This window comes from Hirsutella rhossiliensis (genome assembly GCF_020360975.1).
Source record: "Hirsutella rhossiliensis strain HR02 chromosome Unknown scaffold00005, whole genome shotgun sequence".
NCBI lineage: Eukaryota > Fungi > Ascomycota > Sordariomycetes > Hypocreales > Ophiocordycipitaceae > Hirsutella > Hirsutella rhossiliensis.
The window spans coordinates 3,541,046-3,568,673 of NW_025408671.1; the positions used below are offsets into that span (position 1 = coordinate 3,541,046).

The following is a 27,628-nucleotide window of genomic DNA, read 5'->3' on the forward strand; positions in this document are numbered from 1 at the left end:
CCTTTATGTGGATTTCGCAACATACTTTTGCAATCCGAGGTTCTGGGTACAACGGCGGCGCCCCACGTGGGGGGCCGAAGCGCCACCCTGCGCCCCCACGCTACCCGCACGAGAGCCCCAGCGTTCGTGTCTGCTGCCCCGCTACCTAGGGCAAAGTACCCGCAAGTACTTTGTACATCCATCAAGACCTCAGTTTGCGTCCTCCATCTTTTGCTGCACTAATTACTCCGTACTGGAGAATCATCCATGGATTACGCGCCGCGTTAAAGATGCCATCGTGACGATGTTGCAGCTTCCCTGAAAGAAGGCCTGTACAGTCCCCGGAGACCCTTTTAAAGACGAGAGACCGTACCCATCTAAAGGTGGTGGGTGGGTGGCTAGAGCTGCGCCATTCGGGTCGCCAAGCTGAGAGGACGCCTGTCTCTTTTCCACCATTGGTGCCCTGGATCAAAGCCGGCAGGCAGAATGGCTGACTGTGATGTTCTCCGGCAGAAAGAATGAAGCTTTGAACTTGACAGTAGCAGGTCGGTGCGGACGGGCTATACCCACCAGTATTCGCATCTTTACAGGAGAAAGGGCTTCCGACTTCACCCCTACTCTATTGGAGGTTGCCTCATCCTGCCCACACACAGGTCTAGCCCTTTACACCCTCCAGTAGACCCTCCAGGAGACCCTCCAGTAGACCCTCCAGGAGACCCTCCAGTAGACCCTCCAGGAGACCCTCCAGTAGACCCTCCAGGAGACCCTCCAGTAGAGATGAGGTGCGGCACACAGCTTGTCTGCGGCGCACTAGCTTGCATCTTGTCCCTCTGGCAGCGTCCTTAACGCCGACACCAGTCGGCATGGGAAGGTCGAGCAAATGGGTGCACCGCCCTGGGCTACGCTACAGCACTCGCATACCTTGCTTTTCATCCACTTGTCGTCAACAGGCTGGCCAAGGGATGCTCCCTCCAATATGCGGTTTACAAGGGAAAATACGCCTCCGGATGTTGAACCCCGCCTTTTCGGCTCGTCGAAAGGGGAATCGCCATCTGCCGTGAGCCGCCCTCTCCTCCAGACCCCTGGGCCGAGACTGGCGGCAACTACGTCAGAGGAGCCGGCACGTCGCCGACGCGGTGAGGGAATCTGGGCCGCATGTTAGTCGCAGCGCCCCTGTGCATGTCTTTGTCATGATGGGCGGCTGTTCACTTGGTAATATAAATCACCAATCAAGTCGCCTTGGTCTGTCCACACACCCTCTGCTCCTCCACCGTCTTTCTTCTCCTTCCTTCTTCTCCCTGGGGCCCAAGGCATTTCTTTGGTCCCGTCTGATGTCGTGTCTCATTCGCCGTTCTCTAGGCGCTCGCCCACCTACTACTGTACAAACGGTACAGCCCTGAGCCCCTTCTCCGGGCAGGCAAAGCAGGGACCTTTTCGTGGGAGGTGTTTGGTTCGGCGGCTCCGTGGATACCTACGGTCAGTGGTATAGCGTGCTTGACCCCGCCTCACTCAGGGTGCGGCGCGGAGACGACTTTACAGTGTTCGCTCCACCCGCCCTCACCGTCTTATCGCCTGTGCTAGCGGAGCTCGCTCTTGCCGCCGGCTGAGTCCTGCGTCTACAGGGAGATTGAAAGCCCTTGCACTGCACCGTACATGCACCGTACATGCACCGTACATGCACCGTACCGTCCTGCGCTGCGCTGCGCTGCGCTGCGCTGCACCGGACCGTACTTATTGCAGGCCGGTTAGGGAAGAAGAAAGAAGCAAGAAAAGAAAGCAGAATGGCAGCCCCAGGGACCAGCTGGGCCTGCTTTACGTCAGGGCTGCGCGAAGCCGGGGCTGGGTGGCACAAAGCAACGCCCTGCTGCATCCACCCCCCCTCCTTGGTTGCTCGTCCCGCCGGCTTACCTAAACGTGCTCCTGGACGAACTGCATGCAATTACAGAGTGTTTCCAGCTGCACGGACAGTGGGGCAGTTGAATAAGCGGCATATAAGCATGTCTGCTGGCATGTAGCCAAGGGACGTGCTCGTGTAGACGACTGTTGGCAATCTCGTATTGTACAGAGATGAAGCAGAAGAAGAAGAAGAAGAAGAAAAAGAAGTGCAAGTGGGAGAAAAGGGCCGACAGTGTTGTTGGGGGGAGCCAACGGGGACGGGAAGCGGTTTGAAACTGGTCTCTCGTACCTACCACCCACGACTTTCTTGCCCGGCCGGGGGCTGGTAGAATTCCAGGCTTGTTGACGACAGAACTTTTGCGAGACGTGGAGAAATGACGCTCAGTCTCTCCCCACACGCCCTTTGCAATGGAAGTTGTGTCCAAGGTGCAGTTTGACCTATTGTAAGTTATTGCTTTAGAGGAAAGAGGAGGAGACAAGTTGGATACATGACGTCGGATATAGTAGTTGGACGCAGGCGTGGGAGAGGAACAAGGTCGACTCTTCCGGGGCGTGATCCAACACGCACAGTGCAGGCGAAGAACAGTGCCATGTCTGTGAGTCTCTCTGGTGCGAGTCCCTGCATGATGCCGTCTCACACTGTATAAGTAGCCAGCAGTCCCAGCTGCCCGGCTTAACGCCCCCCCTACTGTCGAGCCCCGTACCATGGTAGGCCCTTTTTCTCTACTGCTCCCCGGCTTTGTGGCGCTGAAGTCGCGTGTACCGTCTATACAGTGATCTGCACTGTATCTGTACCCGGTACATTGGGCCCTTTCAACGTGCATGTCCCCGCCGTCGTGGCTCTGCCACACCGACTTTGGTACTGCCGAGACGATTACTGTGCCGTACCGTGTTAGGCACTGTAGTGCTCGGTGCTTAGTGCCCAGTGTCATGCCCAGTGTCATGCCGAGTGCTGATGCAGTGCCTGTGCAGTACCTCCCCCCCCCCCCCTCTAATAAAGTATCCTCCACACACAACATGCACTCGCAGACACGCCGTCTGCAAGCCGTGGCGCAACGTCGCCTGACGCCGACAACGAGAATTTACGCATCAAATCCACGAGTGTTTGCTGCATTGATTTGTCTCGTCCGTCGCCGTCCAGAGGGCTCGCCCTGCCTACGGGAGACGTCATCGGAGCTGTGTAAACGGCCCGTTGTGGCCCTACCGAAATAGAAACACGATGCATTTCAGTGCGCGCGAAACATTTTGCTCGCCGGGGACCTCGTCGAGCTGGACATGGAGGTATGCGCCTGCCTCCACGGTGACAGAGATTGGCAAACACTCCGTTACTTGCATGTGCATGCTTGGTACATGTCTCTCCCTCCCCACCTCGCTGCATCCACGGACCGGGGCAGCTCTCCACAGGCGCCTCCCCATCTCGACGCACGCCCCTCCCGACCGCGTCTCGTCTCCACCCTCACCTCCTCCTCCCCCAACATCACATCCCTCTCCCCTCTCCCCTCTCCCCACCCCTTGCTACCGAGCTACGCTACCTCATCGCCGCAACCCTGCCGCCCCGGCCATTGTCAAAGGAACATCGGTCTGCCGATCACCTAGACCAGAGTCGTCACACACCCTAATAAGCTGCCTGGCCGCTTGCCTCGGACGGGACTGACGCACGTCAATTCACACACTCTTAAGACTTCGCTGATCCCACCTTGGCCCTCCGTCTCCATGTCCAGCTCGTCTCTGATGATCTGAACTGAGTTGCCGACTTGGCTTTTCATCTAGTCGGGATCCCGCATCTGATCAACAATCCTTTTCCCGCCTTTGCCCCTCGCGTCGCACGACTCTTTCCATCTCCAACACCTCTCCCGCTGCCAAGCCGCGCATGCCCTGAACATCCTCGCCTCTCCACCACGGCAATCCCTCGCTCGCCGACATGACCATGACTCTACCAACCTCACAGCAGCAGCGCTTCGGTCCCTCGTTGAACTTCGACTATGCCGCCCATGCGCAACCGCCAGCCTTCTCCAATCCCTGGTCCTCGTCCTCCTCGCCTCCCCAGTCGGGCACCACCGCCGGAGCTCCCCTCTACGTCAACGGCCAGCAGCAACCCGCCGTCGCCCACCACATGATGGCGCCTAAGCCTCAGCAGCACGCCCGAGCCAGCACGAGCAGCGCCTCTTCAATGGCCTCGTTTGCCTCACTGCCCGTCGCCACCACGTCCGCAGGTGAGCCCGATCCGCCCACCATGCACTTTGGAAGCGCTCACGCTAATCTTGACCGATAGACATGTTGGCCATGAGTCGCTTGCACTCCACTTCGGCGGCCTACGGCGATCCAACATATACCGCTTCCGCCTCGCCCGTCAGCGGCCACTTCGCCCCGACGTCCGCCCCGCCCTACGAAGCCCTGGGCTATGCGCCGGCCCCATCCCGGCAGTCGACCTTTGCCATGAGCCCGGAGACTGAGAGGCGCTTTTCACAGCAACAGTCAGTCCCGTGATCCTGACTTTTGCCTGGCGCCCCGAATCATGCGTGCTGACTGCCCACAGGAGCATGCAGGCCCAGGCCGATGAACGGAGAAGTTTTGCCGATGCGCTTGACGCCAGCCATGGCATGCTCGCTATGAGCCAAGAGACGCCCCGAAACATCTACGGACCTCGCAGCAACCGCTCCTCGGTTGACTCGTACGGCTTCCCGTCGACGCATTCCACGAGTTCGTCCATCTCTTCCAACGGCAACTTCAGCTCCTACTACGGCGATTCAGTCTCGGACTACTCGACTGCTGGCTCCGACATCGAGTCGGTCAACTCGAGGATGCTGCCCCGGCCGCAAGGTTTGATGGGCTCGCAAATCCCCCCGGCACCACAGTCGATGATGGGCCAGTTCAGCTCCAAGGAGTCTTCGAGCACCCAGAAGAAGCACAAATGCAAGGTATGCGACAAGCGGTTCACTCGCCCGAGTTCGCTTCAAACACACATGTACAGCCATACTGGAGAAAAGCGTGAGTCTTGCTCTTCCGCCGCAACAAGGCTTGTGGAGACCCACGGTTAACCAGACACAGCGTTTGCTTGTGAGGTTGAGGGTTGCGGACGTCATTTCTCGGTCGTGTCGAACCTCCGGCGGCATCGAAAGGTGCATCGAGGCGATGCCCGGTCTGAAGCCGGGTCAGAGGATCACCATTCGGATTAGAAGTCGATGCAAAGCCAAGAACGATACCTCGGCCAGTTCGCGTGGGACACTCACTGGCACTAGGTGTCAATTTTGTCGCATGGTTGACCGCGTCACAGCCAAATACATGACCGAAGATGGTCTCCATGGATCGGCAGCCATATCGAACGAGTAAACGGCATTTTGATTCAGCTCAATTCACGCTGAAATATACATAGTCCATGACAAGCCCGGCGGGGCGATGGCGGCATGACCGGCTCCAATGGCGAGGCGGCATGGTCATGTACATGATTGGAGAGAACACGGGCGAGTCTGATTCGCCGTCGCAAGGGGGGGGTTTTACGCTGTACATTTTATCTCCTTGGCCCTCCTCTTTGTTCTTTTCTTGGGGAATATTGCTACCGATTGGTCCCGGGCTCGACACACAGAGAGGCGGCCCGATGATACCTCGGCGGCGTTACAGGTTGCATTTGGAGAGTTGGAGGTACAGATCTCTACGAATCGTCGTTGGCCAAGAGATTGGCCGAGGCACGGGACGAGTGTTTTCCCCCGCCCTCGCTCATGCCCGATGGTCGAACAAGGGGGTGACAGCCTCGGTCCAGTCACACCCGCGCCAGCTTGCGAGCCGAGAAGGAAAGAGTGAAGGCCCGGGACGTTCTCCCTGACGGCGAAGATGGCAGAAAGCGGGAGAGGATTCGATGTATGAGTAGTGTTCTGTCGACGGCGATGATATACCCGAGGGATGCGGCGCACAAAGAGGGCGCTCAAGATTGACTGCACACGCGATGTGCAGTAAGATGAGGGAGGGTGGAAGGGAGTTTGGCCAGGGACATGAAGAGCGGGCAGGCTCGGACTAGTTTTGAGGGCATCTGACCATCGGCCAACCAAGACGAAGAAGAATGAAGCTGCAGCTCGCTGCGGACTGCGAAGTACTACTAAGGGGCTTGAGTTGTGCATGTGATTGGTGCTCAGGGCACATTGTACGGCATCGGGATTTGCGGCTATCGGTTGAGATCTCGCAGGGCGACCGACATAGATGATGGCGATTTGCATCTGCGCGGCAACCGGCAGGCAGACGGACAGACAGGACCTAAGCGACCTTCCCGATTGTTGGCCAGAGGTCTTTCTGCGTCCAGGGGCCGCTCCGCGCCTCGGGCCCGGGGCCAGGGGATCGTTCCTTGGCCACGGCTCCGAGGACCTTGCCTGGACCTTGATTTGCAGACATGGGGTTCCACCCATACCTGCTTCGTCCATTACTGTATTACGTTCGGTACGTTCCAGGGGACGAGACGAAACTGGAGACGGAGGCGGAAGATAAGAATAATAAGAATAGCGCAAAACAGGAGGATCCGGATACCCTGACCCTTGTTTGTTCCACGGAAGATGCTTGGCACATGGTCTCGCGTCTCCCGGAGAGAAGAACTGGACACCCAGTGATGATGGGTGGCCCAGAGAGTTTTGAGTGGACTTTCTCACGTATATTTTCAACGAACTAGGCAGTATTTGCCAGGCACCTTTGACATGGAGAGGGGCTCGTCGTTTCAGGATGGGCGATGACTGCTCAAAGGGGCAAGACGGGGCCGGTGTCACGGCCGGACAAGCTTTTGTGGGGGTCCACCGGTGGGGGGGCGTGCCAGGCAAACGGGCCTTTGTACAGTAGATGAGACGAATCACCTCGCGAACCGACTTACTGTGCAGAAGAAGGTGCCTGAGGGAGGTATGTGCTGAGCCGGCGCCTGCTGGAGCCCGGCCGGGGGGGGGAAGGGGGCGAGGGTACAGAGTAGGTGCAGATAGATTCCCATGATGCGGCAGACAGGGAATCGCATCCCGCACGTGAGACTTTTGCATCATTTCTCCTCGTGTTTCCTTCTGGCTCCCCGCAGACGAGACGGAGCCGCCACGGCGGGCCTGGAACTTTGCGCGGGGGCCGGTAGTTAAATCAAGAGAAAAATGCGTCCGTGGTGAGCAGGGCCGGGGCACGCATGCCTCGGGGGGAGGGCACACACACAACATGTGACACGTACGTATTCCGTGATGCAGAGAGACCCGTAGCAGCTCTTCTTGCAAAGGAAAAGGAGGCGTGTACGGGGTACCTTGAGCGGACCGGGGCGTTGCGCCGCGTTCGGACGAGCCCCCCCCCCTCCCCCTTTTTTTGGTTTCAGCACCCCCCTTCGAGACCTACCCACGTATAAGCATAACCAGGCAAGGGGTGGCAGGGTGGGGGTGAGCGCAGGGCGAGCGTGGCAAGCACTAGGATTGCCTGCTTGGTGACTGACGGACAGACGTGCTGTTCGCGATTGACGGGCTCGTGATCGCCCACAGATTGGGGGTGGGCGTCTCTTTTGCCCCCGACCGAGGAGGCGGCCGATATTCAGGGTCCTTTTGCTTGGCACCGGCACCCGCGCGAGGGCTGCGGCGGTGATGTCATTGCGGGCGCTGTGTTTTTTACCTCCCCTGCCGCAGCTCGCGAGGGAGTTGGAGGCATTCAGTACCGTGCGCATGTGTAGCATGCTCTCTGACACGCGGTATCACACGTATGTGCTTGCAGTGGGAAGAGGGGAGAGGCGGAAGACGCAAGAGAGAGAGAGAGAGAGAGAGAGAGAGAACACGCACAAGTACCCGCACAGCATGGGCGTGCGCAACATGTACATGCATGCCGTTACTCTGCACATGCCAAGCAAAAGGCGCAAACCGCGTCGGCGTCGAATTAGTCGCCCCCAATGACGTCAATGGCTCCGGCACCCGGGGGGGCGCTAGCTTCACCGGCAGTCTCCACACCACGGCACCCGCAACGTCACCGCCCGGCTGCCCCATTGGCCGGAGGGACCCTTCGGGACGCTAGCAAGGGAGGGGGCGCGTGTCTTTGTCCAGCTCTCTGCGTGCACGCCCCCTCTTTCGCCCTTCCCTCGACGACGACAGAACCACGGCCCCCTTTTTTCCAACCTTTTTCTTTATTAGCTCCTCCCTCGCTATCCTCACCCTATCGGCCGGTGGCGACGATGCCGGCCGTGGCTACGGGATAATACACTGCAACGGTTACGGCGCCTCGCTCGAGACAGGTGAACCTGCCAACGAGTCACCGCGGAGTTGTACTTGCGCCCTCCCCTCTTGCCCCTGTACATCCAGGCACACGCCCTTTCCCTCTTCCAGCTCCATACAGACACGCACATACGGATAGAAGGCTTCTGCTTGTACAGTACATATGCAATATGTGGAACATGTGCTCGTGTGCGCTTGATGAGTCTCTTGGGGAAAAGGGCGTCGTCCCATCACATCCAGGCGGGAAACCCTTTCGAGCCTCCCCTCCCTTCCTGACGGCGTCCTCACTATCTCGGGCCATACTGCGGGCTCGCTCCCATGCACCGCCCGCTTCCCCTTGTGACCCCCCCGCCTACCTGCTGAAGCCTCCTCCAACGACAACCCGCGAGCTCCATAGAGCGCCTTCTGTTCCAAAGTACGTGCATTGATCAGGGAAGTACAATGTGGACGACGATGCGGTAGAGACGCAAGCCAATGTCGTCCCGGGCTGCATAACCACCCACCCACGTACTCAACGCAACACAGTCGGGCATCACAACAGCCCCCCTTAAACTCCAGGTCGGACATGACGACTATCGACAAGGGGAGCCATGACCCCTATTCCCCGCCCCTTCTTCGTCCCTCTCCCTCCCCTTTTTTTCCCTCTTTTTCCCCCTTCAAAATCTCCGCCTCTCATAACAATACTTGCACGCAAGCACGTGTAGAAACTCCGACTCGGCAATGCCCGATTCTTCCCCTCTCCCGATGAACCCCCCCTGCTCTTGGACGGAAAGCGTTGCAGCCACACACCCACCCAAAGCCACAGCATCCATCTTCCCTCCTTCCTCTCTCCGTCTTCGCTGCCTCGGCTTTCCCTCTTGCGAGAAGGGCATTGACGGAGAGAATGTGAGGAAACGGGCGCGCCAGGAGCACGTATTGTTTACCACACTCGACTGCCCGACCTACACAGCATCCAACTAGTCAAACGCACACTGAATGCACGTCTCTCTACACGTGCTTGTATGAACGCATATGCAAGCCCGTGACCGTGTCCAAGTGTCATGTGGAAAATCCCGTAACAGTCACCAGTCCTTACGTGGCCCTCGTCGTACGTCCTGCTCGTACACCTCTGCCGTGACCCTCCCGTCTTCCCGCATCAACGACGAGTCACCTGGGGGCCGTACGCATATCCCCCAGCCGATCAGTTCACAACTACGTCGGGAAGGTTACGGATGCAATCCTCCCCCTCTTTCTTCTCCGACCCGTCCACGTAGCTCTGATGCGGCAAAGCTGCTTCTCGTCGAAACCCTCGCTCTCGTCTTTCAAGCCGCCGAGTCCATGCCTCGGACGCGGGGAGAGCAACCTTCCCCTGCACCCAACCATGTCGTCCCTCCACTGAGTCCCGTCTTTGCCAACAGGGCAGACGCAGTCATCTGCTTCCCCTCTGGGCACATATGTCCTGGTAACTTCTACGGGACAGAGTCCATGACTCCTAGCACTCTACCACAGAAGCTTCATCACGTTTCGCTCGCACAGCCATCGGGCATCAAAGCTTTGCTCGTCGTTGCCCCTGATTTTGAATTACATGGCCCGCCTCTTCGCTCTCTTGGTGCCGGGCTTCTGCCACATGCCCCTGACCATGCAAAGAAAAGTCAAGGGGGGAGAGTTGGAAAGGAAATTGTGCCAAAGCTGCCCGACATGGTCAGTCTTGTGACGGAGACTGATCTGAACTTTATGTACATGGAAAAATGCCATCAAGAGAAAGACGAGAATCGAAGTGGGTTAAGAGTTAATGAAAAGAAAAAGTCCAGTAGTATCCGAGACAACTATCGGCCTTCGCAGTATCTGGTGGAGAAAAGAAAAGAAAAAAGTGCCAAGAAGATTGTTAAACATTAACCAGGGGTCATGACCTCGTGAAATGATGAGCAGATGTAAAGATGGGTGACTGTACAAGGGGATCAAATGCTCGTATCAAGGGGTATCGCCGACATGGCGACTTTCGGTGGCAGGGTATCGACATCTCCAGATGCTGGTGGAGACACTTGTTGTGAATGACGGATCCGCTATGCTGCATGACTGGGCATTCGCGCTGCCCGTGGCTTTTCCGCACGCCTATCCAACGCCGAATTGCAAACAACACACGCAGGTCAAATACGACGTTGCGCTCACACGTGTGGCGCGGCTGGACGGCTCTTGCCGAGGGACTCGAGCAGTTCGTGCGGCGGTATCCTTTGGATGCCGCTTCCGCGGTCGTACATCGACGTCGGTGCTCGTGTATACCCTTCGCGCTTCTTTCGCAGCCGGTCGAGGATGATGCCGGCCAGGACCATCAAGAGGATGAGCGCGAGCGATATCGCAAGGCCGATGAGAACGATGAAGACCAGCGGCATCTTACCTCCTCCCGAGGAGAAGAAGTCGTCCTTTTGCGTAAAGATCTTGCCGATACTTCCGGTACCGTTGCCCGAGTGTGTCGTTAGAGCGTATGGCAGGTAGTGCGTGCCGTTGTACAGGGCGGCAGAGACCAGGCCGACCTGGGGCAAGTCGATGGAGCCAGTCACCATCAGTGCCTGCTTGTCGTCGAGAATGTCCGTCTTGTCGTGGCTCTTGGTGAGGGTAAAGACTTGCAGACTTCGCAAGACACTGCCGGAAGGGAGGGCTTGCTGCGCGGTTTTCCAGTTTTTGCCGTCGTACTTCATGAGAAAGACCGACCCGTCCCGTGCCGACTTGCCGGCGACCCAGACTTGGTTGCCGTCACTCGACCCGGGCGTCATCACCTGGACCGGTCCTGGTATGGCATCAGCCCCCGGAAAGTCCACCCACGTCTGCTCCTTCACGTTGTAAGACGCCAGATACTGCGTGTCGGATCTGTTGGCGCGCAGGTCGCCGCCGGCAAGGAGCGTCGAGTCGCTAGACCACATGAGACAGGACACATCGCCCGCCAAGCCGTTCCCGGGCTGGAGCCACTGGTGCGAGTCTGCGTTATACATGCAGATGCCGGGGCAGTCGAGGGCGCCGACCTGGTCAAAGGAGCCCGCGACGTAGACCTCGGCCGTCTTTGGCCGTACGCTGAGGGCAGACACGATGCCCTTGCCGCCAGAAATCGGAGCCGGCTGGTTGGCCCACGCCTTGCTGTTCATGTCGTAGGCGACGAGGCCGCTAATTGGGTTGCCTTGAATGGTGCCGCTGACTTTGCCTCCAGCGTAGAGCACGCTCCCTTGTACTGCAACCGTAGTGAAGGTGGAATCGGTAGAAATGCCGGGTCCGAGCCCGCTAACCGAGCCGTTCTCGTTGCCGTCGATGAACACGAGGTTGTTGATTGTGGATCCGTTGGTCGCCTGAGCCGTGAAGCGTCCGGCGAGGACCGTGATGTTGGTGTTGCCATTATCGTAAAAGGTCCCCGTGATCACGCCGCGGAGGGAGTCGCCCGAGAGGCCATCTCGGCGGATCACCGAAGAGGCCGATGAAGACTGCGCCTGGATCCTGACGGGGAGCTCTCTAAGGCCTTGATCGTTGACAGCGACAGCACCGTTGGCACCAACCTGGGCCGATGTGACCGAGCCAGCATAGAGCGTTTCGTTGTTGGGAAGATCGAAAGCAGCGCCCGTCAGGACACCGCTGTAGGCAGGGTGCGGCCCAGCAAGATTCTGTAGCCAGTTGCTCTTTGACGGGACCCAGACGGCGAACCCATCGACGGCAACTGCCTTGTTGTTCCCGAACCCCTTGCACTCGGAAAAGGCTCCAGAAAAAGCGATTGCTGTTTCTGTGGAGTCGCTGGTTATATTCACCACCAAGGGTGAGACGTATTGCACCTGTCCGTTGACACCGGCCCCCAGCGCACCCCACGACTTTGCTTGCTCGTCATACACCGCAATGTGATTCAGGCCCTCCTGGGAGCCGGACTGCTTGTTGGTAAAGTCACCTCCCACATAGAGTTTCGAGTTGTCGAGGAGCATGTGAAGGACTTGCCCATTGAGACCCCCATCAAGTGACCGAACCTGGTTTTTTTCCCCGCCCAAGGCTACCGTGTTCTCATGCTTGTCAGACTTGAAGTCCCCACCGATGTAAATGATGTCGCCTGAAGTCACCAGCGACGTGACGCCCGAATTGCGGTTGAACTCGGACCCCAGCTTGTTGATTGGCGACTTCTCAAACTTGGAAACATCCACGGTTTCGCTGGTCGGGTCAAAGTCGAAAAGCCCATTGAGCCCTCCGGTCGAGTTTGTGAGCGTGAACCCCAGCCTCTGGGCGACAACCGTCAACCTGTCGACGCGTTGGCCCGCGAGCGGGGTAATGGTCACGCTGGGCTTGAAGCCGTCCGACGTCTTGTCGACGTAGCCAAAGTAGATCTGGTCGTACTTGTCAAAGTTGTTGGTTTGGGAGATGGTGGCCGAAAACCGGGCATTGACTGAGCCGGCCGACATGGTACCCGTGACATTCACCTGGCCACGCCTCCCGCATGTCTGGTCTGGCTTGCAGCCCGGCGTATACATGTTGACGGAGTAGTTGCCCGACTCACGAATGCTGGGATAAAACACAACCGAAGCCGACTTGGACGTGACGGGTCCAGACAGATCTGCAGTCAGGTAGTCGGCGTTGCTCTGCACCGAGGGCGACTGTTTCCACGGTCCCGTAGACGAGGCGCTCGACGGGAATCGCGTCCCTCCGCAGCTGGGTTCGTTGAAATCGGACACGGCGTACGTAAAGATGTCGTCTTGGAACAGCCTGATGCCGGCAAGGCCGCCGCCGTTGCCATACCAGTCGGAGATGGCAATCTGGAAGCTGTTCATGCCGACTCGGTTCACAAAGTGAAAGTCTTGATACTCGGCCTTGGGGTCATTACTCAGGGGGCACTCGCTGGTGCATGTGGCGTTTTCCCCCGTCGCGGGATCGACATAGGTCAGGTTCATGATCCCGTTGATGGGGAACGCGAGGAAGCGAAACGTCTTGGTGCCGCGGCCGTCCTGGCGCGTGTTCCATAGCCTAAGCTTTGTCGGTTCGAAGCCGAAGCCGAAGCTCGCGCCCCAAGTGCCCGGGGTCTTGTCCTGCAAAAGCCACGTCTGGCCAGAGCCATCCGAGCCAGACGAGCAGGCCAAACTCTTGGGGTCGGAGAAGCCGTCGGTCGAGGCAGTATTGGTGGCGGAGATGTTGGCGGTGGAAAGGTTTATCGTCTGCTCGTCGGGCCGACTCGGCGTGCTGGTGTTGCCGAGGCCGGTGAAGTTTCCTCCGAAAATTATGTGGCCGTTGGGAGCTCTGGTGATGGCTTCCACCGGGCCATTGAATCCAGCAAAGGGTAGGTTGATCCAGTTCTTCTTCTCGCCAGACCAGGCGATGGCGTTTGTGGAATCGGCACCTTTGAATTGCCCACCGACGTAGACGGTGTCTCGCTCTTGATCGCAGTAGACGGCGCGAACCTCGCCTTCCAGCCCGCCAAGCGGTGTCACCTCGGTTGTGTTGGGGTTGAAGAGGGCGATGCCCGTCGACTCGGTGCCATTGAGGCTCGTAAAATTACCGCCAATGACTACTCCACCGAAATCGCCGTTTTTGCGTTTGAAGGTGCACATGGTTCGAATCGAGGCATCCGTGGCAGCAACTGGAGCGAGGGCGCCGTTTGGCAGTCGAGCAAAGAGAGATTGGCTGCCGTTTGTGCTCAGTGGTCTCGAGGTCTGGCCCTCGAATTCGTAGAGAGAGATGCCGTTGAAGTCACCCGCGATGGCTATGCTTCCCAGGTTGGAGAGGTCGAGGTTCGCAGGGGGAGCTGGCCGGAACTCGAAGGCCTGTGATAGGGGGAGCGCGAATGCGGCCAGCGCGAGCAGACGCGAGCCCGCCGGCTTTGGCCGCCGCACCGCGCGGCGTTGTTGAAAGGGTAGCCTCATGGCTCCCTGGACGCGCTCAAGAGACTCTATCGAAAGTCAATCGTGGCCGAGCAAGGTTCCGACGATGCAAGCGCAGTCGGAGTTGGGTTCGTCGGCAGCGGCGTGCGATGTCAAGAGCATCTCAGAGTCGACAGAGCGAGTGAAGAAAAAGTGGCGCGGGTGACTCGGAGAGACGACGGTCGGACTCGAAATCGACTTGGTCGGGCCACAGCCTGGAAAGGCGAAAGGAGAGGGGCGAAAAATCAAACGAACGAGCGTAGCAAGAGGCAGGTGACGAAGACGGTTAGGCCAAGGGAAATCGAAGTTGGGTGCGGCAGCGGCTACGGGCTCTATGGCCTGTCGCCTTGATCTCCCCCCTCTGCTGGCGATGTGTGCGTTGGGGGGGGTTTGAGCCTCGCCGGGTCAAAAGAATGAATGGCTGGACGAGAGTGCAAGAATGTGGGAAATTGCTGGAGTTGTTGTGACGGGCAACTCGAGACGTGGCGCTAGTCTGTATATGGGTTAGCTTCACACGGCTCAGCAGCCGGCCAAGGGTGGGGACACAGACAGAGCACAGCCTGGGCAGGAGGAGCGAGTGGGTACGAGTAGAGGTACCTGTGCTCTGCGTGCAAGGGCGCGGCACACAGTCGGCACAGTACACGCACGACGGCGACAACGAGAGCAGGTGTGGGGGGACAATAATGGCGCGCTGTGGAACGTCGCGTTGGGGGACGAGGAGGTGATGGGTGGGGCCTTGTGGCGGCTGCTGGGTCTTTGCTCGAATTGGCGGCGTCGAAGCCTGTGCCACTTTGCAGGCGAAGAATCTGGGAGTGTTGAGCAAGCCTGGGTGGGTGGATATGGTGATGATGAGGAGGCTTCGGCGCGGGCGCGGGCGCGGGCGAGAAAAGGGTCGCGCTATCGTGTCCTCCCTGCGCGGGTGGATTGTTCGAAAGGGGTCTCGTAGTCTCGCGTGCGGGAGGATGAGATTGTACAGTATCCGTACGGATGGATACCGCTTGTACCGGCCACGAGGCAGGGAGGCAAGCCCTTGGTTGTCTCGTTAGTGCACCTTGTCTCTTATGCTGTGCCTGGTGCATTAGCGCTCAGAGGTCTCGGGTACCTAAAAGCCACGTCTGCGTGGTGGAGTTGGTTGGGCGTGGAAGCCGTCTCGAAGACAAGGCCGGTCCGTCCTTGTGCTCTCCATAAAAAAAGGTTTGCACGAGAAATGTTGCGAGGAAAACCTTGCGCGGGTGAGCAATGTCATATCATTCAATCATCAATCATCAATCATCTGCAGATCCGTCGACCGAGAGACCGCTGCCGGCGCTGCTGCTGCTCGCATGAAGAGTGGAAAACGAGCCCGCTTCACCTCATGTGATGCGCGCGGTGTGGCACAGTGTGCTTCTTGGGCCTGTGCCGTCCAACGCACTGTGCCTACTAATATCCATCCACGCATTATCCATGCATTCAGGCTCGTTGGAAGGCTCATCACGCCAAATTGAAGAGTGACGTAAGCTCCCTGGAGTCCCTGCAAGCTGGATCGCGGGCATCTGTTTCGTCACGAGGCCAATCTCGGTTTCCCCCTTTTTACTGTCCACAGACCGGCAGCAATCTCCCGCCAATTCAGTACGTACCTGGATTACCTAAAGTAAGGCTTAGCCCGTCGTTTCGCCCTGCTTGCCTTGCCGGGCTGGCCAGGGCACATGACGCTCTACCCTACATGCCCTGGGGACGGCATGTAACAGTACATGTAACAGTACATACAGAATATATGGTTTGCCGAGCTTTCCTCTCGTCTCTTCTTTTTAAATAGACTGCCGCTTCTTGTCCCAGACGGTGAAGATGGGAGCACACGCATCCAGCTCCCATCGTCACCGTCCAAACTTGCCTAAACCTGCCCAAACCTGCAGCAGATAGAACCGGGCCCTCCAAGTCTCAGGTCCATCGCATACAAATCACGGGACACACGCGGCCCAACATCAGACGACAAACCCGTCTCGGAATGCCCCTTCGGCGGAGAGCCGGCCCAGACCCGCTCCCCTCGATGCCGTCCCCCGGGTAAAGAAAACGCCTCTGCAGTTTACACTCATCGACCCATGCCAGTGTATGCCATACGTCGAACGGTTGTTGTGTGCGCGGGTCAGAACGGCCACGGCTGATGCATGCCGTGCCCATGGTGGTATGCGGCATTCAATATTGTAAGCCTCTCGGCCGGCGCCTCCGCGAGAGGATTTCTCACACCCATTCTTTCCTTCTATCCTCTCCATACGCGCCGGCTCCCCAGTGACTCGGGACGGCTGGCGCGCCTGACACGTGCGGTTGCTTGGTTTCCGGCTCCCGTCTTCCCGGCCCATCTTCAGGGAGCTCTCCTTGTCTGCTCTGTTACTCTACCCGGCCTTGCCTCTGCCCGAGAGCCCTCCCTCTCCTCCCCGACATCTGGGCCCCTTCCCCCCATATCTTCCCTCCAACTGTTGCATGACACACCTCGCCTATTTCTGCACTCTACCCCCAGAAGCACAGCGTCTCCTCCGGCGCAAAGTTCCCCAGAGACTCGCCGCACAGTACGCGCCGATCAGACGACTCAAGCCGCATCCTCTGTTATGCGGCGAGCGCGCACACGCGTAGGCGCCCTGAAGCAGGCAGTGGTCCCCGGAGCAGTCTCGGAGGCCACCTAGCCTTGACGGTAGCAACTCACTCGGTCTGTTTCAAGATCAATTATCCCCACATGCGTTGGGGAATTATTAATATATTCGCCTAGCTAGCCTGCGCATCACGACTGGTGCATCTGCAAGCTTTCGTGGTGGCCCATGCTCACAGCCGCAGTAGATATATAGTTAAGTGCGCTGCTGCGGGTGCCCTCTGCAAGGAAATATATGAGATGTTCAAATGCCCGTCTTGTCCTGCTGCCCACCCCACCGTGTCTTGTATTCTCGCGGGCTCTCAAAGGCGCTGGGCTTGCCAGCCCACATGCCCTTTCGCTTCTTCTTGGCCTTGGCCTGGGCCTTTTCGTAAGCCGCTCTCATCCCGCCAAATTCGGCGCCAAACTTGGCCTCGTACGTCGTCGCCAGCCCTCGCTTCAGCATCTCCAGCCCCACGTCCCGGCGGATGAGGAAGCGGCGCACGTAGACGGTCGCGACGATGCGGCTGTACTGGTCTCGCCGGTATACGTACGCCCGCACGTTCCGGTGCATGAGGTAGTCGGAGAGCCATGCCAGTGACTCGGCGGCGAATGGCTGGGCCGGTCGACCGAAATGCGCTCCCTCTGGGGCGTCGACGCCGGCAAGGCGGATGGTTATCTGCATGTCATCAGTCTGGACTCTCCATCGACGCGTTACACCCGAGCAAAGCATACCGTGCGATCCTTGAGCTCCCTTCTCTTCTCGGGCACGCGTCGCAGCCATCCCCAGCCGACAGCCCTGCCGCCGGGCGTGTGAAACATGTGGAAACCATCGCCATCGCCAACGCTCGTGACCCTGCCATAGAGACTCCTGCTTCGAAAAAAGGACGGCCGGACGTAGTCGGCGCCGGGGATCCGACGCAAGTAGTTTGCGTAGAGCTGCAGGGCGCCGAGCCCGACGAGGGAGAAGAGCACCATGGGTGCCCACTCTCGGGCGGCCGCGAAGGGGTCTCGCTGGAGGGGGCCCAGCGAGCCCGTCCACGAGACGCGCTGCTTCTTTGCTTCGTCATCGTCCTTTGATCCGTCAGGGGAGCCCGACGGGCCAAAAGGCCATGCCATTTTGCCGGCGACCCGCGGGCCGTTGCACCGAGGAGAGCAATGTGGCCGAGGACTGACGCTGTCTTGATGAACAGGGCTGCCGCGGCATGCTGGCGGTGCAGACACCGGATCGGAGTGAATCGGTGAGGCAAGCCTTGGGCGCGAATGACAGACCCTCGTTACGTGATGCGATAAGCTGCGACATGACACTCGGTGAATGCTTTGCGATCACGTGAAGTACAAGCTGGAGCCATGTCCCGGGGTTTGGGTGGAGACTTGCTGGAGAGCAATCCCGTCGGCGAAAGCCGTGAATCGGCGTGCATCATGAAACGGATCTTCCAAAGAAAGCGTACACTCCTTTTAAGATAATCCCGTTTCGTTTGCGACTCTTGCCGCAACGAACTTTATCCTGCACTTGCCATAGTGCAACTCCGTCCATGTCAGCTTCCCGTCCATCAAGTCACAGGTTATCTGAAACAAGATGGCCTGGCCCCTTGCGACCTAACGGCTACCAAAGAGAACTGTTTCTTTCTTAGACATCAAACGGAATCAGACCAAGTCTTCTCCACCTTGGATTCCGAATCGACGCGTGAGCGCGAGGCACCGCTGCCTTTCGTCATGCATAGCCGTAAATGCCCCTCACCTTGTAAACCAGCCAGCGGCTCTCACAACGTGGCCATCCACACAATGCCCGGGCACCAGCCCTCAGCTTCCTTGCACCTTGAACGACCGGCCGCTTGCAGTCTTCTTCTCCCGCTCCTCATTCTCAGGACGTGCGCGACGCAACACTAGGGCAAGTCAGTAAACGGCCGCCACCAATAACCTCATCGAGTCCGTACCTTGCAGGAAGTCTGCGGTGCGCTTCCGCATTCGAGAGTGGATGTACGCCTTGGATGCCTTGATGTGATAGTGGAAGTAGTCTCGGAACGTCTGGATGTGGGAAATGACAGTCGGCATTCGCTGGGGAGTCAGGTGTCTCGGGAACAACACTAGGCCAACTCTTAGCAACACAGTGAGGCAATGGACGAGTCGCGAGAAACATACCAAATGTCACATAGCCAATCTCGCCTGTGCCGGTGCTTTTCACTCCTGGCACTCCCTGCAACTCGAGTGGCGGATCGTTCCGGAAAAGAACCTGTGGCGCATTCTGGATCGCTCTCCTTCGCGCGTCGACAAACTCTTGAATGAACACTCTTCCAAATACCCGGTCGGTTTCTTCGCGAAACACTGTGCTGAAGATGACTGTGACTCGGTCGTGGCTAGCTTTGACGTATATGGCCTCTTCATCTCGATAGTGAATGGCCTTGACCTCGCCGCCTTCCTGCACGCCTTGGGGGGCTTCCTCGGAAGTGAACTTGGATGCCTCCTCTTTCAGCTTGTAGTGTTCTTCGTATGCCTGCTCAAAGGGGGCCGCCATGGCGTTGCGCTTCAGCAGTGCAAGCTTCATTGCTAACGCGTCGCGCTCCTCTGTCCGTTTACCGTTAACCCTGTAGAACAGGAGCGCCAGGGAAGGGTGTAGCTGCCCACCTTTGTCCGCCGGTAGCTGCTCGAGGTCGACCATGACCGAGAAGTCATAGCCAGGCTCCACTGGCGCCATGTAGTCGCCGTACTCGCGCCGCAAGACTTGCTCGGCGCCGTGCTGGACCAGGTCCTTGAAGCATTTTATTTGGAGAGAGAGAAGGATCTTGGTCTTTGATTCCGGAGTCGAGATGTGGAACGTGACGCCGTCGAAGTCGGAGATGGTCTGGTCGATGGATGTGGCAGGGGCACTGCACGGCCATCAGCGCTGCAGGGGACCAACGGAGCGGGGGATTCGATCTTACCCAGAGAACTTCTCGGTGAACACTGACCGGATCAGGACGTTTTCGTAGTCGAGGAGAAGCATCGTTGCGATGGTCCACGGTTGCGCCTCCTGGAGCTGGTTGACGACGATGGTGGGGCTGCGAGGTCGAGCTGGCGGAGTTCGGAGGTCCACGTGACTGGACCTCGGAGACTCAGACAGGTCACCCCGCTATCGATAAGCCCAGGGAAAAAAAAGGTCTAAGAAAAAAACTCCCCTCCAAAAAGGCGTGCGGCGCATCGCAGTACCATCGGCCCTGTCTCTGCGCTGAAGGCTTGCCGCTGCTTGCTTCGATTTGGCAAAATGGTCAAGTCGTACTTGTGAGTGGAAATGACGCGCATGGTACTAATTGGCATCGGCTGACTTTGAAGCAAGGAAATACGAGCATGCCAAGTCGTTTGGCGTTGTCGCGACCGCCACCTCCAACATCGTCTGGACGTCCAAAGATCGAACGGGCGCGAGCGCAGGACAGGCAGTTGTCGCCGCAAACGAACAAGTCCTGTGCTGGGACATCAAAAAGGGAGAGCTCCTGGGCCGATGGAGGGATGAGCGTTGTTCCGTGTCCGTCTCAGCAATCGCCCAGAGCCAGACCGACAAGGATGTTTTTGCCGTCGGCTACGAGGACGGCAGCATCCGGCTCTGGGACAGCAAGATTTCCACCGTCATAGTCAACTTCAATGGCCACAAATCCGCCGTCACGCAACTCGCCTTTGATAAGTCTGGCGTCCGGCTCGCCAGCGGCTCCAAGGACACCGACGTCATCCTCTGGGACTTGGTCGCCGAAGTCGGCCTCTACAAGCTGCGAGGCCACAAGGACCAAGTGACGGGCCTCCATTTCGTCGAACCAGAACAACAGATTGAGAACGAGGACGGATCGATAGCCATGGTGCGCGACGGCCAGGACGCCTCTGACGGGTTCCTCCTCACCACCGGCAAAGACTCGCTGCTCAAGCTCTGGGACCTTTCCTCGAGGCACTGCGTCGAGACGCACATATCCCAGACGAACGGCGAATGTTGGGCTCTTGGCGTGTCTCCCGATCTCAGCGGTTGTGTGACTGCAGGCAACGATGGAGAGATGAAGGTCTGGTCGCTGGACGCAGATGCCCTGGCCACGAGCGCGCGACGGGTAGACGTTTCGCCAACAGTGCATTACATATCCGGTCGCGGCACGCTCCACCGGCAGAGCAAGGATCGCGCTACCGAGGTCATCTTTCACCCCCAGCGCGACTACTTTGCCGTCCACGGATCAGAAAAGGGGGTCGACGTATGGCGCATCAAGTCGCAGGCCGAGATCAAGAAGACGTTGGCGCGGAAGCGGAAACGGCGCAGGGAAAAGCAAAAAGACGGTAAGCAGCCCGACGAAGAAATGGCCAACGACGACGAGAATCTCGAAGACGAGGCCAACGCCGACATTAGCGACATATTCGTCCAATACGTCATCATAAGAACAGGCGGAAAGGTCCGCTCCGTCGACTGGGCCCTTGGTGGTTCTCAGAAAGGCCTCAACCTGTTAGTGGGGACGACAAACAACCAGCTGGAATACTACAGCATACCGTCCAAGGACAAGAGCGATCGGAAGAAAACGCAGGACATTCCTGACTATACCCGAGCGTTGTCGGTCGAACTCCCAGGCCACCGCGCAGATATCCGATCCCTCGCCCTCAGTTCTGACGACAAGATGTTGGCGTCAGCAGCCAATGGGTCCATGAAAATATGGAACATCAAAACGCAGACTTGCATTCGAACGTTTGATTGTGGCTATTCTCTCTGCTGTGCTTTTTTGCCGGGCGACAAGGTAGTCGTGGTGGGCACCAAGAGCGGTGAGCTTCAGCTCTTTGACGTTGCGTCTTCATCCCTCCTGGACAGCGTGCAGGCCCATGAGGGGGCCATCTGGTCACTCCATGTCCACCCCGATGGTCGCTCCGTCGTCTCGGGCAGTGCGGACAAGAGCGCCAAGTTCTGGGACTTCAAGATAGTCCAAGAAGAGATTCTGGGCACAACGAGAAAAACGCCCAAGCTGAAAATCGTCCAGTCCAGGGCGCTCAAGGTGACTGATGACATACTCAGTCTCAAGTTTTCTCCCGACGCCAAACTCTTGGCCGTGTCACTACTGGACAACACGGTCAAGGTGTTTTTCGTCGACTCTCTGAAGCTGTACCTCAACCTCTACGGACACAAGCTGCCTGTGCTGAGCATGGACATATCCTACGACAGCAAGCTCATCGTGACAAGCTCGGCGGACAAGAACATCAGGGTGTGGGGCCTCGACTTTGGCGATTGCCATAAGGCTCTTTTCGGGCACCAGGACAGCATCCTGCAGGTGGCGTTTGTGCCGCACAACGCGGATGGCAACGGGCACCATTTCTTCAGCAGCAGCAAGGACAAGACGATCCGCTACTGGGACGGAGACAAGTTTGAGCAAATCCAAAGGCTCAACGGCCACCACGGGGAGGTGTGGGCCATGGCCATCAGTCGGATCGGCAACTTTATTGTCAGTGCTGGCCATGACAAGAGCATCCGAGTTTGGGAGGAAAGCGACGAGCAAATTTTCCTCGAGGAAGAGCGGGAAAAGGAGATTGAGGAGCTGTACGAGAGCACCCTGACGACATCGCTCGAGAAGGAACCGGAAGCCGAGGACGAAAATGGCGAGGTTGGCGCCGCAGGCAAGCAAACGACGGAGACGCTCATGGCTGGAGAAAGGATCCAAGAAGCTCTCGAGATGGGCATGGCTGACTTGAACCTGATGAAGGAGTACGAGGAGGCCAAGCTCTCGGACTCCCACGCGGCGCCTCCGCAGAGGAACCTGGTGTACATGGCCCTGGGCGGCATCACCGCCGAGGAGCACGTCATGTCTGTGCTGCAGCGCATCAAGGCCTCGGCGCTGCACGACGCGCTGCTCGTGCTCCCCTTTGCGTCGGTGCCGGTGCTCTTCACCTTTGTCAACATCTTCGCCACACGATCGATGAACATGCCGCTGACGTGCCGCATCCTCTTCTTCATGATCAAGACCCACCACAAGCAGATTGTGGCGAGCCGGACGATGAGGGCGATGATGGACGGCATCCGCACGAACCTGAGGGAGGCGCTCAAGAGGCAAAAGGACGAGATGGGGGTCAACATTGCGGCGCTCAAGGTGGTGGGGATGCAGATCCGCGACAAGAGCGTCAAGGAATACGTGGACGAGGAGTGGGAAGAGGAGAGCGCCGAGAGGAGCGCCAAGAAGAGAGCCTTTGTGCATGTAGCGTAATCGGACCTGTATTCGTTGAAAATATTGATGAAGAAGCGATCGGCTCGCTCCAAAGACGAGTCTGCGACAGTGGGTGGCGGTCTTGGAAGTTGACTGCTAGGCGCTGCGAGGCGCTGCGAGGCGCTGCGATGCGTTTGATGCTGTCGGCGGAGCAAATGATGAGGTCACGTGATGACATATCCGTTGCGCGAAGAGTACCTGCTTCACAACTCACTCCACCCATCACCATTCCCGACGACAATATACCTGTTGAGCACGCCCCGGACAGGAGACGAAGAAGGATAGCCGGCAAACAAGATCAAGCGCTTGTATACACCCTCCATCGAGGCGCATCGACTCACCACTCGGGACGCGGCGTCTGGGGGGCGCTTTTTTTCTCACCTCTCTTCTCGTCTCATCTGTCCGCCATCGACCTCTCGAGCCATGCTTTTCTTCAGGTAAGGAAGGCCAGGGCGCCGCGCGCGCTCTTACACATATTCGATACAGATGCTTTGATGCGTGGATGCATCCCTAGTCATGCAACACCTTCTCTTGGCTCCGACCTTCACCTTCAGCAGAGACAAACCAGACTGACGCAAGGAAACCCACCCCCTCAGCTTCTTCAAAACCCTCGTTGACCACGAGGTCACGGTCGAGCTCAAAAACGACATCCAGCTCAAGGGCACCCTAAAGAGCGTCGACCAGTACCTCAACATCAAGCTCGACGACATCTCCGTCGTCGAGGAACTCAAGTATCCCCATCTCGTGCGTCCCCCCCCCGCCCCGGCGCCGGCCTCAGCTCTTCATCTGACCACGCTTTGGCCCTCGGCGCACGCAGAGCTCCGTAAAAAATGTCTTCATCAGAGGCTCCGTCGTGCGCTACGTCCATCTTCCCGCTGCGTCGGTAGACACGCAGCTGCTCGAGGATGCTACGCGGAGAGGTATGGTTCCTGCATCGTGCGTCCTCTCTCCTGGGCAAGCAGGCTGATATTTCTCCCACAGAGGCAGCAGCTCAGCGGGCAAAAGCCAAGTGATCTGCGCGCGGAGGCTCGGGGTCGAGCAGGGGTAGAGGTTGCAGGCACCACGGTTTCGCCTGGCTTATTCGAGCACTCGCGGGAGTGCCCAGGAGGCGTGTTGGATTACGAGTGATACGGCGTCATGTTCTTGAGCAAGGAGGGGAGATATACAAGGGGATAGCCGAGCGTTGTCGCCTTATAGCAAACGGCTCGTTTGCATTCGACAAGACCGAGGCGGCCAGAGAATCGACCCGATGACCCTACCACCAGGCGCCTCCTCCTTGTGCTGTCTTGCCCTCCCACAATTCCACCACCTTGCCATCCTCGCCATCCACGCCCTCTATCAGGGGCCTGACGAGACCGCCTCGTTTCCTCTCGGCCATCCATCTGTCGATCCAGCCCTTCATCCTTTTCCTCGACTGTTCGCTGCCCACGTTGACCGTGGGAATCACCTTTTCGATCCGCAGACTCATCACAAACATGGCCAGCTCCCGGAAGCTACTGTGCTCCGAGTACGGAACCCCAAAACACATGGCTTCCTTGGTGCTGCCCCTCTGCGCCGCAAGGTCCTTGTACCCGAACCTCGTCCTCCACCCCTTGCCGTGAAGAATGTGCTGCATGGGAATGCTGCTCGGGGGCGTGTTGGCCCCCATCACTTTGCCGTTCCCGGGCCGAAAGGTCCAGCCGCTTGGTCGGAACCCGACGATGCGGCTAAAGTGCGGCTTGTAGCTGGTCAGATAATCTTTGAGCGTTTCGGCGCGGATCTCCATGAGCGACTGCATGTGCACCTGAGCTTCGACGGGGCTGGAGGTGAGCAGCGCCGTGAGCTCCGGGTCTCTCAACTGCTTGCATATCTTCATCTTGCCAGGACTGACGAATATCTTGGAGTTGAGTGCCTTGGCAATCGCGATGCAGATTCGCTCTTTGCCAATCGAATAAGTCCCACAGACAACAAGAAGGCGCTGCCCTAGCTTCTTGCTGTTGGACGTCTTGCCGCCCTGATCCACTTTAGAGCTATGGAAATACTTGCTCATGGTCTGTATTCCGCTTGCCTGGGCAGAGTGCTCCCAGATGTCGTCTTTGCAGTCGGGATCCGGCGACATGGACGCACACAGATCTGCACAAGCCTTGATGACTTCCTCCTGGGGTGGGAAGGAATATCTCGGGTTCAAGTACGTTGTGTCGAGATAGCACATGTGTATAGCTTGTTGTCTCCACTTCCCCGTGATTGAGTCCACGACGTCTGGCTTGAGAAGAGGGTGGCCGACATGTTCAGGGCATGCACGGAAATCGCCGCAATGGAGTATTCGCCGCGTCCCGACCTTGGGGCCTGCGCCTAGGGGTTTTTGGAAGAGGAACAAGGAACTCCCCGGACAGTGGTTAGCTGGAATCATGGTGACCGTGGCGCCTGTTCCAGGAACATCGTAGGATTTATCGAACTCTAGCTCAACAACCCACTTGGACGCGGTGCGCAGCTGCTGCTTGACTAGACTGCCCGTCACCTTACTGCAGTAAATCGGGCCATGTCTCCAGTTGCCTGTCAGGCCAATGTAGTGGTCGCTGTGGAAGTGGCTGAGGAAGTAGGCCTCGCATCCCTTGACAGCCCCGTAGCGGAATGCGTCGACGCAAATGTTGAAACCGGGAATGATTTTGTAAAACGGACAAGTCCGCTCGTAGGCTGGCCGGCCGCGAGATGCGTGCTCTGCTGCCGCGGCCGTGGCCCATGCCGAGTCCTCGGCATTGTTGGACATGAGCTTGGAGAAAGCAGACCTGGATTCCTTGGCGGTGCCGCCCTGTTCAAACGGATTGGCTTGTGCTGGCCGAGGAACGGCCGCCCGGGCAAACCTCTTGCTCATGTCGGCGGAATCCACCTCGGAGGGCCCTGCTGACGAGCCCTTGTCCTGGGCTGGTAGCGGAATGGGATTGCCGTCGAGACACGAATTGACGTGACGTGTTGCGTCGTCTGCGGAGACACCGGCCAAGCTTCCGTTGCAGATTGGACAGCTCTCCGCCACGGTGCCGTCATCGGGTGGATCGTCGGTGAAGTCCTCCCCGAGCAGCGATCCCTCTTCCTCGGCCTCGAGACGGGCCTGTTCCCACATGTACTTTCTTTCCCGCATTTCCTCGCCCTCGAACTCGTCGAAATCGAGGTCATCGAGTTCTCCAGACTCGTCGAGTTGATCAAATCGCTCGAAGGTAGAATCTTGGTGTTTGAGAAGGCGAATCTCGTCGTCTGCCTCGAGCTTGCGGTTTTCGGCAGACTTGTCGGGCTCCCCCAGCATACTTGCAGCAGAAGGTGCTGGTGCTGCAGAAGTGTAGTGAAGTTCGGGTGCGTCTTCTTCTTTCGGAGCAGCGTCTGTGTCATCTTCATCCTCGCTGTCGGAGTCGACGACAAAGGGGAGGCGGATGCGGCCCCTGGGCTTGTCGTCGCGTGGGGGCCTTTCGACAGTGGGTTCTGTAGGCTCGTCGTCTACAGATGTTGCGATTTGATCTTCGCATAATCGTCTCTTCTTGACGGGGGACTCGGACTCGTTGAACCGGAGGTCTTGGCAGCTGTAGATGTCGTCATCGGCTGTTGCTGCCTCCGGGGCGGGGCCAACGAAGAGGGACTCTTCCTGCTTTTGCGTCCTTTGGAAGAAGCTCAAGATGCTCGCATTTGGCTTGGCCGGTTTCTTGGAGAGACTGGCGGGCTTTCTCGGCGTGTTGGAGCGATTGACTTTTGTCGAAGTCCCCATGGTGGCGACACGGTCCTGGCGGTAAGAGGGCTTTCGTTGCGCCTGAGGAAGAAGGGACGGCAATCACCCACGTGAAATAGAGGGGTGCATGAGCGGGCTACTGAAAGAAACTGTAGCAGAAGTTGTTGCGTTCCACCGGCGTGAGGCTCGATGGTGCGCGGTGGCGATTGGTGAGACACGTCGTCTTCCGCGCTCCGGGCCGCTCGAGTATCGCGAAGTCACATGACCCGGTCATTTGTAGTCGGTACTTGGATATTACCCGTATCCCTTCTTTCGGCCAGCAGCCCCTGCAAGGACCCTGGAATCCACGGCCCGCTGCAACAAATTATCATGACGCGGCCTGGACATGAGAGGTTTTCCACCGGCACGGGCAGTCACTATCGCGGGATTGTTGCACGGTGAAAGAGTGCGGCTCTCCTCCCAATGTCTTACGCCCCGCGCACGACGAGGTACCGCCTGGGCGCGAAACACTGATGGTAGGAAAAGGTTCCTCCTTACAAGCCACGGACTCGCGCTTAGACTTGTTCCTTAATAAACCTTCCAATACCCACCCTTCCGCTCTTCTCCCCGGTCTTGGTGCCGTAGAGTTTGTCTTCTTTCTAATCTCAACTTACTTCTCCCTCTTCTCCCTCCCTCACTCCTCATGAATCGTCCGGCTTCTCATCGCAGCATATAAGTGGACAGCCGCGCACCGGATCCAGTCATGTTCAGCACCACTGCGACTCTGCGCAACTCGACGCCTATCCCGGATGGAATTGCGCCGGAAAAGGGGGTCCAATTGCTCCAGGGCCACGAGTTCTTCATCCAATGCGACCCTCACATGATCAAGTATGAGCTCATCGACACTCCCTCGAATCCGGAGCCCGCCCTCCCTCAGGGCCGCGGCGCCACGGCTGTTGCGGCGGCCAAGTGCTACCAGGTGACGGACAAGGTCCATGCCCTTCCCGCCGGGCTCTGGGACTCAGACGTCGTCAGCACGTACGAGTTTATCAACATCGAAAAGGGCGTCTTTGTCAGGATACGTAGCCCCATGAACACGACCCTCGAGACTGTGTGGGAGGTTCAGGAGACCGAGGACGGCCGCCTGGCGCTGGTCGAAGATGTCGTCATCCAGTGCTCGAGGTTTTTAATCGGCATCGTCAAGGGCACCTGCGAAAGCGGCTGGCAAGGAATCCACGAAACGATGATTGGGAAAC

General features: G+C 58.2%; 7 protein-coding genes across 7 annotated transcripts; 3 read left to right on the forward strand and 4 right to left on the reverse strand.

Annotated features, from left to right (window-relative positions):
- Positions 1-3,796: 3,796 nt before the first annotated feature.
- HRG_05788 (zinc-finger of c2H2 type domain-containing protein) lies at positions 3,797-5,051 on the forward strand (the record flags this gene model as incomplete). Its single annotated transcript, XM_044864259.1, has 5 exons — positions 3,797-4,088; positions 4,148-4,349; positions 4,412-4,575; positions 4,627-4,863; positions 4,924-5,051. 5 exons carry the CDS (start codon positions 3,797-3,799, stop codon positions 5,049-5,051), a joined length of 1,023 nt encoding a protein of 340 aa, XP_044720791.1.
- Positions 5,052-10,213: 5,162 nt separating this feature from the next.
- On the reverse strand, positions 10,214-13,921 carry HRG_05789 (cortical protein marker for cell polarity domain-containing protein; the record flags this gene model as incomplete). Its single annotated transcript, XM_044864260.1, has 1 exon — positions 10,214-13,921. The coding sequence occupies one exon, from the start codon at positions 13,919-13,921 to the stop codon at positions 10,214-10,216; it is 3,708 nt and encodes a 1,235-aa protein (XP_044720792.1).
- Positions 13,922-16,782: 2,861 nt separating this feature from the next.
- On the reverse strand, positions 16,783-17,636 carry HRG_05790 (uncharacterized protein; the record flags this gene model as incomplete). The annotated part of the gene is made up of 2 exons (XM_044864261.1): positions 16,783-17,196; positions 17,253-17,636. The coding sequence occupies 2 exons, from the start codon at positions 17,634-17,636 to the stop codon at positions 16,783-16,785; spliced, it is 798 nt and encodes a 265-aa protein (XP_044720793.1).
- A 684-nt stretch (positions 17,637-18,320) lies between these two features.
- Positions 18,321-19,500, reverse strand: HRG_05791 (arp2/3 complex, 34 kD subunit p34-Arc domain-containing protein; the record flags this gene model as incomplete). Its single annotated transcript, XM_044864262.1, has 5 exons — positions 18,321-18,403; positions 18,455-18,604; positions 18,660-19,082; positions 19,143-19,384; positions 19,439-19,500. 5 exons carry the CDS (start codon positions 19,498-19,500, stop codon positions 18,321-18,323), a joined length of 960 nt encoding a protein of 319 aa, XP_044720794.1.
- Positions 19,501-19,758: 258 nt separating this feature from the next.
- HRG_05792 (dip2/Utp12 family domain-containing protein) lies at positions 19,759-22,702 on the forward strand (the record flags this gene model as incomplete). Its single annotated transcript, XM_044864263.1, has 3 exons — positions 19,759-19,775; positions 19,831-20,801; positions 20,850-22,702. 3 exons carry the CDS (start codon positions 19,759-19,761, stop codon positions 22,700-22,702), a joined length of 2,841 nt encoding a protein of 946 aa, XP_044720795.1.
- Positions 22,703-23,125: 423 nt separating this feature from the next.
- On the forward strand, positions 23,126-23,715 carry HRG_05793 (LSM domain-containing protein; the record flags this gene model as incomplete). The annotated part of the gene is made up of 4 exons (XM_044864264.1): positions 23,126-23,139; positions 23,299-23,446; positions 23,520-23,622; positions 23,684-23,715. 4 exons carry the CDS (start codon positions 23,126-23,128, stop codon positions 23,713-23,715), a joined length of 297 nt encoding a protein of 98 aa, XP_044720796.1.
- Positions 23,716-23,957: 242 nt separating this feature from the next.
- HRG_05794 (DNA repair metallo-beta-lactamase domain-containing protein) lies at positions 23,958-25,553 on the reverse strand (the record flags this gene model as incomplete). The annotated part of the gene is made up of 1 exon (XM_044864265.1): positions 23,958-25,553. One exon carries the CDS (start codon positions 25,551-25,553, stop codon positions 23,958-23,960), a length of 1,596 nt encoding a protein of 531 aa, XP_044720797.1.
- Positions 25,554-27,628: the final 2,075 nt, after the last annotated feature.